This window comes from Chaetodon trifascialis, chromosome 10 (genome assembly GCF_039877785.1).
Source record: "Chaetodon trifascialis isolate fChaTrf1 chromosome 10, fChaTrf1.hap1, whole genome shotgun sequence".
Lineage (NCBI taxonomy): Eukaryota > Metazoa > Chordata > Actinopteri > Chaetodontiformes > Chaetodontidae > Chaetodon > Chaetodon trifascialis.
Window position 1 is genome coordinate 18,513,390 of NC_092065.1, and position 11,611 is coordinate 18,525,000.

General features: G+C 43.2%; 1 protein-coding gene across 4 annotated transcripts in view; it reads right to left on the minus strand.

Moving 5' to 3' along the window:
• The window catches only part of abcc8 (ATP-binding cassette, sub-family C (CFTR/MRP), member 8), a 60,972-nt gene that overhangs the window by 7,634 nt on the left and 41,727 nt on the right, over positions 1 to 11,611 (minus strand). For 2 of the 4 annotated variants that reach the window (XM_070972433.1, XM_070972430.1), the window contains exons 21-33: positions 11,099 to 11,183; positions 10,683 to 10,763; positions 8,264 to 8,401; positions 7,749 to 7,874; positions 7,477 to 7,573; positions 6,713 to 6,745; positions 5,840 to 6,087; positions 2,741 to 2,907; positions 2,051 to 2,278; positions 1,653 to 1,745; positions 1,408 to 1,510; positions 896 to 1,009; positions 134 to 254 (exon numbers count right to left, since the gene is read on the minus strand). In XM_070972433.1, coding sequence (XP_070828534.1) covers positions 134 to 254; positions 896 to 1,009; positions 1,408 to 1,510; positions 1,653 to 1,745; positions 2,051 to 2,278; positions 2,741 to 2,907; positions 5,840 to 6,087; positions 6,713 to 6,745; positions 7,477 to 7,573; positions 7,749 to 7,874; positions 8,264 to 8,401; positions 10,683 to 10,763; positions 11,099 to 11,183 — 1,634 coding nt within the window. The remainder of the gene's footprint in view (positions 1 to 133; positions 255 to 895; positions 1,010 to 1,407; positions 1,511 to 1,652; positions 1,746 to 2,050; positions 2,279 to 2,740; positions 2,908 to 5,839; positions 6,088 to 6,712; positions 6,746 to 7,476; positions 7,574 to 7,748; positions 7,875 to 8,263; positions 8,402 to 10,682; positions 10,764 to 11,098; positions 11,184 to 11,611) is intronic. The other 2 variants (XM_070972434.1, XM_070972432.1) reach the window with 1 other exon arrangement.

Genomic DNA, 11,611 nt, shown 5'->3' on the forward strand with positions numbered 1-11,611 from the left:
GTCCCGAGGAAGAAGTCACAAAACCTTCAGCCTCAGACGAGAAAGCGGATGCGGTTTCTTCTTTGTGTACCTGCTGAATTAGTGCAAGAGGGTTTCATTCGGGATGGAAGTGTAAGCGTTTTGCTGCACTCACTGAGCAGCCCCTCATAATTCTCCGGTTCGGTTTTGAGCAGGCCGTTAATCCTCTTGACTGAGCCAAGCTGCACCTCCATGTCTGCCAGATTACGCACCATCCAGTTCATGTAGTTGGACACCTGATACATGGAGGGAGGAGGAGGGGGAGGAGGAAGGGAAGTCAAGACCAGCTCTCGTGTAAATTAATGATCGCATGCTGGTGCTGAAGAAGAACTGATCTGATGATATTGAATTTCAAAAAGCAGAAATAATTCTGGCCACTGAGTGGACACTTGTGGCACTGCAACATCTTGTACTATGGATGAAGAGGTGAAAGGAGCGGAAACTTCAATATCCTGTAGTTTATATTCATTTCAAGCTATTTGTTAATAATCAGATCTGTTTAAATTGATTTTCAGGTGGACAGTACCTCCTGACATATTTTAAAGTTTTTGTATTGCAAGAAAAGAAAAAGAGGGTAAAAAAACCTGAGCCACTGATTATAACTACTGTAAATCATTCTGAAATTGATTTTCATCCCGATTTTAGAATCATTTATGCTTTTAAATATTCAATAAATAGATTTAAACCCAAAACAAGGCGTTATAATCATAGTTAAAATAGAATTAAGTATACTGAGGGCAGAAGAAAGACTTTATTCTAAATGGGAAATAAATAGAAAAACTTTGATGTAGATTGTGCTTCATTTGCAGTTTATAGAACCACATGTATTGTCCCCAGAGACTGCATGTAAACAAGCAAAAGTCTCACACAGTCTCACCATGAGTGCGTATGTGAGTCCCAACCCCACCAGACCGGTGGACAGCTGGTTGTAGAGAGAGTTAGTGATGGAGGCTACAGCCGCCACCAACACCACACAGGCTCCAACATACTCCTGCAGAGAGAGAGAGAGACGTTACAGCAACAAGATGAACATCACTGAATAATGCAAAAGGGTAAATAAAACTGAAGGGGATCCATTATTTGAGATCAATTTATTGTCAACACACAAGACAAAGAAGGACAAAAAGCCTGCGTGTCTTCTTCTGCATCTGTGCACATGAGGCCAGAGCATGTGACCGTTTCCTCCCTCTGATGCTGCTGAGCGGCAAGCAGTTGATACATAAAACATCAGATGAAGATGGATGTGACGTTAATGAGATCCTGAAAGATTCAGTTTTTCAGTTTCCCAACAGAGGGAGCAATTATCCAGCAACATCAAGAAAAAATGTGAGGCAGCTGCTGCCTGACAGACAGAACTGAGGACTGATCTGATCCTTAACTGAACGTTACCATGCGGACCTCCAGCCAACGGTTGGCGGCTGTGAGGAAGAGAGAGGCGATGTTGTTGGCATCAGTGAACTGCAGTAACCTCTGTCTGAACCTGGGCTCGTACCTGTCAGTGGAAAAAGACACGTCTTTGGAGCTCTTAAACAGTGCTGTACAATAGTCCTCTATGTATATTCTCATTCAGATAAGATATTTTAACCTCTCCAAGACTCTGAGGGTGTGTATACAAACATGTTAGCAATAATTACCTGAGGGCTCTTATAGTGGTGAGACCTTCCACTGTCTCAGAGAAGTGGGAGAGTAAAGGGAGCTGGGTGCTGTCCTCCAACTGCTGCAGGTCCCTGACCAGAAGACACAGCAGAGAGGGAAAATGTCAACTGAGGCAAAGTTCAGGTAATATCAAAGGTTGTAAGGTTGGAGGGGCAGCATAATATGAAAAAACAAAAAGAAAACCCATGAGATTAAGCTCTAACAATTCAGGCTATGATTAAACTTGTGTGGCAAAAAGGAAAAATAAACACTCTTTTATACTTTGAGAAAAAGAATATTTTTTGTATTGTATTTCTTGCTGTCCTCAGGCCTGATGACGTGTGATGATGAGAACATGCAGTCTGTGACATCTGTCCCTCCGTCCTGGCTCGCTCACCTGGAGGCCACCCGGAAGTATTTCTGGATGAAGTAACAGGCGACGGCCAGCGGCAGGAGGGCGATGAGGAAGACGGGGGTCACGTAGGAGATGACGCCCAGCGCGGACACACACAGGAGGGTGGAGCGGGCGAGGCACTCCAGGGTGGTGGGGATGTGCTGGTCGATGGTGTTTGTGTCTGTGGAAAACCTGTTGAGGATGCTGCCGAGTGGAGTCGTCTCAAACAGCCTGGAAGCATGAAGACAGTTTTAATCCTCAAATATTCTCCAGTAGTTTCTTTTGTTTTTTCACCTTTTATATGTCGCATTTACCCTCAGGAATACAGAAACTATCATTCCCAAAAATATGCAAAATCCCCAGTTTTTATGATTATATTTTAGATTTCTACATGCTGAAAATAAGACAACATTATAAGTGAAATATCTGTTCATGCAGCTGTGCATATACAGTAAATGCAGGTGTGTTAGATACACGTGAGCGTCTTTATGTGAGTGATGTCTCCAAGGTTTTTTATAAGGGACAGCAGATGGTGTTCTGAGTAATGGGGTGAAAAAAAGTGCTTTTAACCGTGTTTCCTCTTTTAAATGATCTGCTTTAGCACACACACAGTGTCAGCAAGCACACGTCTCTCTTTCACAGGTCATGAGGCAGAGCGGCAGAACACACACGCACACACACAGAGCGCTGTACCTCATGGGGGCCAGTATGATCTTGTTGAGCAGGTTGTGGTGGAGCTCCTTGGCCACTTTGAGGCCAGTCCACTCCACAGCCACAGAGGTGGCCAAACACAGGACGATGCCCAGGCAGCACAGCACGCTGAACACGGACAGATACCACGAGTGACTGAAGCCACAGTCCTACAGAGACAGACAGAGACAGAGACAGAGACAGAGACAGAGACAGAGACAGAGAGAGAGTATATAAAATATACATTAAAGACATAACTGTGAAGTGAGAGAGAAGGGGCGCTCCGGTCACTCAGTTGGCACGTACTGTAATTACAAGCATAATTAAACTCTGAGGCTGGTTAAATATTAGCCATCGAATGTGACAAAGTCAGTGAAGCTTTAAAAGCTGGTCCGGCAGCATTTAAACAAAAAAGAAGCTCAGAGTTTCTCCATTTTCTAATCCATTTTCCACCAACATCTTTTTGTTCTTCGCCTGATGCCGACTTAAGCTTTTCTACCTTCTTTTAGTTTTTAGAGATTCAAATACGACCAGTTAAAATCAAATTTGGATTAAACGAGTCAAATTTCTGAACAGGAGATTCAAGTTTTAACCATTTTTTTAAGCATGACATGCTTTTACTCTGAAGTCTGACTCACGTTTATGTGTTGCACTGGATCAAATCTGAGCATCCTCACCATAGAGATCACAAACCCCCCGAAGACTCTGAGATACACAACGCTTAACGAACATGAACCACAGAACTTCTCCTGATATCACATCTGATGCTAACACTGGAGGCAGCTGGGGAGGTGGAGGTGATGGAGGAATGAGGAGCAGTGTGTGCGTTGGAGCAAGCAGGATGAATAAGCATTGACGAGATGACATGAACAACCAACATGAATGGAAAAGGTCATGAACACGAATGACTGGACGGGAAATAGAACGTGTGACTGGTCCTAACTCTGAACCACCATTTAAAAAAGTGAATTTCTGAAACAATGACTGAATGTTCTAGTATCAAGCACTGCTTTTCAAATTAAATCAATTGCATTTATAGCCAAGAATCACAAGCCTCAGAGGGCATAATGTTCTATACAATTAAATTAAATGTCCAGACTCATCGTAACATCAAAGAGTTCTGAAATCACGAATTAGCATTTTAACTAGTTTAACAGTTGACGGTCTCACTCGTGTCACCTCACAATCAACAGTTAAACAGCAGGACTGAAACCTGATATCACTCACACAAAATGATCCTTCATTGATCATTATTCCAGGCTCAAAGAAAGACTGAAACTGTGCAGATTATCTCTCAGTTCTCGTTGTCATCACAGTGAAGGGAACGTTTAGTTTTAAACCTGCCTCCCGTGCTGTCAGACAGACAGCAGTCTGGCAGTTCCGTGAAGTGTCAGCATCGTGTCTGATAGCAGAACAGGACTTCACAGATTAGTCTACGGAGCAGCGGAGATTAGATAAACCTCACAAATACAAGCTGAGGCGCAGCCAAACATGATGTCCTCAGAATTCAAGCGGCAATCTATCTGCACTTAACTGTACATTTAATGTGTGTGTGTGTGTGTGTGTGTGTGTGTGAGAGAGAGAGAGAGAGAGAGAGAGAGAGAGAGAGAGAGACAGAGAGACAGAGAGCGAGGAGAGGAGGAAGAGACGCCTGCACTGTTCGTATTGCACAGGAGGACACTCCAACCTGCTGTCTCCAAACCCCAGCTGACTCCGTCTGTAGCCTTCACATGACTGTGTGTAATGTGACCCAGCATTTCAGGTCATAGGACACACACACACACACACACACACACACACACACACACACGATCAAAACAAAGACACACAAGCATCTCATATATAACTATTAATATTAGAGCTGCTTCACCGAGCCCGGAACATGATGACCTGCAAACAGCTGCTGTGGCCCCCTACGTGTGAACGACGCGGCTTAACCTTCGCCAATATTTATTTCTGAACGTGCCTGTGTGCGTGTGCGTGTGCAAGCCTCTGCTTTCACTGAATGTGTGTGTTTTCTGTGTGCTTGTGTAGGTGTGTGTACGTGGCAGTCGCAGACTAATTTGGGGCAGGCTGAAAAAGACGAGCTTCAAACTGAGCAAAGGTCAAAGAAGTTTATGCAGGTGACAAGTTGTCTTTCAGTCTCTTCTAAATCAGGATTTAGTTTTATTTCAGGTCATATCAGTTGTCGTGTCTTTCATTCCTGCATTGAAAGCCTCATGCAGACATCTTTTAGGTATTTCTGTAGGCTTTCTGCTCTGTATCTTTGCATTTCCCAGCAGCACTTTCCCCGAGCCGTCTTTCACAGCCACACGTGACGCCTCATAGAAGCAGTTAACACACTTTCATGGACTTTTTTTCATCTTGATGCACACAGATGAGTCTGAGCTGCAGTTGCTTCGGGGTGTGTTAGCGAACGCTCCATCTGGAGTTGGCAGCGTCTGTGATTGTGTTTTAGGTCAGCTCTGCTCGACTGAGATTCACAGGAAAATCAGTGTGAAAACTCTTAAATAATCTCACTGTAACTGTCCTACTTCTCCATACATGAGTTTCTGTAAAAAGGGTTGCAGCGATTATTCATTGTTGGTTAAACTACAGATTGTTTTCCAGATTTATCAGTTAATCGCTTGGTCCATAAAATGACAGAAAGTAGTGAAAAATGCAAGAGACAAATGTCCGCAAATTTCTTGTGTCGGTCAAAATATTCTGTTCGCTTCAAAATAAAAGTGTCTGAAATCTATCAGTCACAAGTTTTGGATTCGGATACATTTTCAAAAACCACAGATTTAAAACTATGCAATTTTTAAAAATAAAAAAGCAAATATTTGAGAAAATAAACACATTTTTGTTGTGTTTTTCTTTAATATTCTAATACACTTCTTGGGGATCCCTCTGATTTACCTTTGATTCAGATTTATCCACTCACTTCATCTTTTATTTTTTCAAATTATTTAACTGATTGATTTGTGCCCCCTTAAAAGCTGTCACAAGCAAGCAGAAAAGATATACAGCCACGAAGTTACAGCTATAAAAGCTGCTCATCAACACAGAAATGTTTCAGTGACAACGGATCACCTCCATCAGTTCGTCGCTGTCTCTCACCTGAACCACAGTACAGTTTCGAGCTGTGGCTTCAATCTTGGCCGCGATGACATGTGACGTCCAGTGAGCCAGCCAGTAGTCAATGGCAACCATGAGGGAGTGTTTGAGGAGCTGTGACAGGAGGAGCAGGGTAAGCAGCAGGAGCCCGGCGGAGGACAGGTAGGTGCCACAGGAGCGCCAGGGGATGGTGGCGCGCTGACGCATCACCTGCGACAGGTTGTCGTCGTCGTCACTTTCCACAGATTCCTCTGGGATCGAGACAGAGAGTTAAACGTTATGGGGACTTGTTTTAGTTGAGCTTTGATCAGAACGAGTTCTAGATTTATTTTAGAAAATGACATGACATACATATATTTCTGTATTTAACTCTAACGTCCGCTGCTGTGACTCACTGCTCATGTGCTCCCTGACATTTCTGACATGAATGGTGTGTTTTTCTGGGGCACACGCAGCAGCCATGACACCCTGAGGAGTTGAGGAGCTAATGTTAACGACCTCCTGCCTCCTCTCCACCCCTGTTGTAAATATATCACATCACATCATGCAGCAAGCTCTGGAGCATGAGGCTGCGTGTGGAATCTAGGGTTCAGACAAGGTGGAGGAAGAGAGGAGAGGAGGATAGGAGAGGGAGAGAATGACTGGCTAAACACTACTGCTGCCATCATCTACGGTGCGATCATGCTGGCATGAAGTAGCTTTTGAGGAGCAGGAGTGACAAATGTTTGGGATGAGAAGTGAGAAAAATAAACAACTACATGGATGATGAGGTTCTCAGATGGCGGGAGAAGCTGACTGCCATTTGCTTGCAGCGTCAAGATGCCACAGACTTTTTTCTTTTTCTTTATTTTTTCAGTCCATGCTTTGTGGGCACACCTGCTCGATCGAACACGAAGGCAGCACCTGATGCTGGAGCCATCGCACAAGTCCACGCAGGGGTGCCAACAGCACACAGGAGACAACACAAAACACAGATAAAGAGAACAGCCACCGCGCCTCAGCACCTCCCACTGCAGCCGCACATTCAACAGCTCACACAAATACTGTAAAGGGTCAGATTCAGTGTTTGACCACAGCAGGGGGCCACCAGAGAGAAGGTGGTGTCGTGTGGTTGATGAGAAAGTTTAACAGGAAGCCAAGGCACCAAAGCCAGAGAGATTTGTCAGGTCTGAAGAATTTAATGCCTCATTTATGATGAGTCATTAGACATGAAATTAGATATGTCCATTTCAATCAATGGGACCGTCACTGCCTGCACGCTTCCATGCATCCTTTATATGGGCCTGGATGTTAAGTAATACATCCTTTAGAGGGCGGCTCAGAGTCAAGAGTGACTGAGCACAAACATGATAATGGTGGAGGAGACTGTATTAAGGCACCTCTTAAGAAAGAGGCTTTAACACCTACATAACGTTAACATTACTTGGACAGGATAGGTGGGGGTGTTAACATTAACATAAAGTTTAAGTTTCAGGTGCTGCTCCTCAGCAAATACACAGCAAAAGGTAAATGATTGCTGTATTAATATCAGAGTACACCCACACACACATTACAATCAGGCTGAAGTCAGTAAAGCACCGACTTCAACCAACCTTCAACACTGACAATCAAACTGATGTTCGTGTCCTGTGACCCCTCACCTTCGTCATCCTCTTCGGTCCTGACGGCCTCTCTGGAGTACATGGCCCTACGCAGGTTCTTCCTCTCCAGATCTGTCATACTCGCCGCCACCGTCTCCTGAAGGAGACACAGAGATAAACATCTGATGTAGAGACATCCGTGCAATCAAACTTTCATTCCAAAGATTGTCTGCACTTCTCCTGAATCTATAAACTACGGAATTAACTGAAGCAAAGATTGAAAAAAGTCACGGAGGATTCATGAGCACTTTGAGCGTCCAGTCATTAATCACCTTCTCAAACTCCTGGTCCTGTCTGTGCATCAGTGTTTTCCACTGCTCAAAGAGTTCAGGCTCAGAGTTCTGGATGTCCTTCAGAGTCCCTTCAGTCTGGATGGTGCCATCTTTCATGGCAATGATCTGTCACACACACACACACACACACACACACACAAAATTAGAGAGTAGAAATGCAATCTTTAGTATTCGCTGGCTCTGGAAATCAATCTTTCTGTGCACTGAGACCTTTCTGAGCTAAACTGTCTGCATCCCAAACGGATTAATTTGAATGTTTGCATCATGAATAATACAACGGCATCTCAAAGGGACAATCTCAATTACTGTGGCTATCAAAGAGTAAATGGGTCTGTAACTCTGCAGGTTATCCAGTCAGTTAAGACAATAGCTGCAAATATCTGTCTGTTTCACACACACACACACACACACACACACACACACACACACACACACACACACACACACACACACACACACACACACACACACACACACGCCCTGGGCTGGCTTACCCAGTCTGCATGTGGTAAATACTGAAGTTTGTGTGTGACCAACACCACCGTCCTCTTCTCCTCTCTCAGGAGCTTGAGGATGCCGTCCTGCATCAGATGGTCACTCAGGTGGATGTCTAAGGCAGAGAATGGGTCATCCTACAAAATACATGAACAGACATGGATAAAAACTTCAAAGGGAGGAGAAAGCAAAGCAAAACTATGAGTGAGTTTAAAAGCCCTGCAAAATTTACAATCTATGTCTATAACATCAAATATTTGTGACTAAATACACAGCAATTAAAGTTTGGCTTTTTACTTGCTATCTTCTAATAGATTTATTGATAAACTCAAATATATAAATATAAATATAATTAAATATAAATAAATATAACGCAAATATAGACATTTTTCATATGAAATAATCAAAACTGTTTTGGTCAAAAACTTACAAAGGTGTATTTTCATATAGGACCCAACTGCTCATAGTACAAGCTTGATTCCAAAAAAGTTGGGATGCTGTCGTAAAAAGCGTAAATAAAAACAGAATGCAAGGCTTTTGCAAATCCTTTTCAACCCATATTCAGCTGAATACAGTACAAAAACAAGACATTTAATGTTCACACTGATCAGCGTCACTGATTTTTTGTAAATATCTGCTTATTCTGAATTTCACACAGCAACACGTTTCAAACAAGTTTGGACAGGAGCAGCTAAAGACTGGGAAAGTAGTGGAATGCTCCAAAAACACCTGTTTGGAACGTTCCACAGGTAAACAGGCTCACTGGTAACAGGTGATAGTATCACGATCTGGTATGAAAGGGGCATCCTGAAAAGGCTCAGTCAAAGATGGATCTGCTGCATCTACAGGTGCAGGTTAAGACTCTACCATGCAAAGCAAAACCGTACATCAGCAACATCCATGACTTCTCTGCACCTGAGCTCATCTGAGCTGGACTGACACAAAGTGGAAAAGTGTGCTGTGTCCACATTACAAATTGATTATGGAAGTCAATGGCATTGTTTCCTCTGGGCTAAAGAGGAAAAGACCACTGAGACTGTTTCCAGTGCAGAGTTCAAAAGCCAGCATGTGTGATGGTATGATGGTGTGTTAGTGTCCATGGCATGTTTCACGTCTGTGAAGGCACCGCTGATGCTGAAAGGTACAAACAGGTTTTGGCGCAACACGTGCTGCCATCTAGATGATGTCTTCGTCAGGGACGTCCCTGCTTATTCCAGCTTATTCCAATGCCAAACCACTTTCTGCAGGTGTTCCAGTTTCACAATAAAACAGTACAGGTACTATGATGTCCTTAATAAGTTTGAACATTAAATATATTGTCTCTGTACTGTATTCAGCTGAATATGGGTTGAAAAGGATTTGCAAATCATTGCATGCTGTTTTTAACAGCGTCTCAACTTTTTTAGAATCGGGGTTGTAAGACGTTGATTAAGAAATGTTGGGATTAAGATGTTTTGAGGGCCTTTAAGTTATCATTGTTCGAGTAATAAAAACAAACATGTTCATTCAACCACAGATACATACTGAACCATCTGACCAGCTCAGCAAAACACACATATACAAAGCAGGAATGACACCACACAACACAATTACGTGCCAATTGTGTCACAAGAAAATGTTTTGATTAGATTGTCAGTCATCAGTACTGTCATCAGTACTGGGATTATTAATCAGGTCAAAGTCCAGCCCAGAAGCACCAATGACCAGGTTCCATATCTTGATGAAAGTTGTTAATTGTAGGTCAGTTAATTCAAAGCACCACCTCCTTATATCAATCCACCACTTGCTATATAGAGCAACAGTAATGCTATAACACAATCAAAATGACCACTTCCTCTTTCTAAGGACTTGGTATGTTCTTGTGCATCTCCAAAACATGTTTTAGAAACAGAGCTGCTGCAAATAGTTGATTAGCCGATTGATCATTTCAGTCAGCAGCATTTTCAAACTGTCAGCTGAAAGTTGCAGATAGCTTCTTCAGATGGGTTTCAGACAGTGTGTTGCTATTTTAGACACACAGGACGGGCTTCAAAAATAAAATCACATCTGAGGCGTCAGGTAAAACTACAGAAACACTGTTTCTCTGTTAATGCTGATAGATGGTCTGCTAACAAGGGTAAATAAAGGTGCAATCCAACAACTCAAAACACTGCTTTAATCAAAGACGTGTTCGTGGGGACATATTGTGGAGACATAAATCCAATGACAGAGTCACATTGTGGGAACTCCTCTTCCTCATGGAGACAAAATACAAGACCTCATAACGAAATGATTCAATTTTAGGGTGAAGACTCGGGTTGCGGTTAGGTTTAGGTTAAGGTTAGGATAAGGGTTAGGGTTAAATGAATGAAGTCTATGTAATATCCCCAAAAGTGATAGAAACCTGACTGTGCATGCATGTGTGTGCATGAGACTCACCAGAAACACCAGGTTGGTCTGCTGATACAAGGCTCTGGCTACGCTGATTCGCTGTTTCTGTCCACCTGACAAGATGATGCCCTGCAGCAGAGGGCCGGAGAACATGTGACGAAGACGTTACTATGAGGTGGTACGACAGACAGGAATGAGTAACATGATTACATCCATAAATGCCTGTGGCACTCGTCCCTAGAGTAACAAAGGAGATTTATTTCCTGCATTACTGCTGCATGAAGAAATCCAACATGACAGTGCTCAGTCTGAACAAGGTCAGTCCGGCTCCCAACAGACAAACAGCAAATCCTCGCTGCACAGTCGTGGTCCTGCAGTACAGTGAGCCACAGTGGGAGCTGCAGTATGGCCAGATCCAGAAAATCATAGATCACAAAAGAAGAAAATCAGAAATTGTAACTGACCCGCTCCCCAATCTCTGTCTGGTCCCCCTGCGGGAGGATGTCGATGTCGGGCTGAAGAGAGCAGGCCTCGATGACGGCTTTGTACCTGGCGGGCACAAACACAGACTAAATACAGAGGAGGACAGAGAGCAGGTGCTAATACAAGCCAGAAGGAAGGAACGGCTCTGCTAATTAGTAACACTGTGGCCAATTATTTAGATCATTAATCTGAATGATACAAATCTTATAAAACAGATAACACAACCCGTAGAAGTCTCTAAACACGAGCAAGAACAGCAAAAATGAAAAGAAGAAGTTTCTGCAGCCTTTGTGGTTTAATTTGAAGGATTGTGCAAAGAGACACGAACTGGAACAAATTCATTCCCTCATGTTCAGATGTAAATGAACCGCAAATATCATGTTAACAAGGCTAAGAGTCTAACAGCTATGCTAGCAGCTCTGATGCTGATGATTACCAAAGATGTTCAGTTACATCTCCCAAACCACAAATGATGCATCACAGCAGTTGCAGAC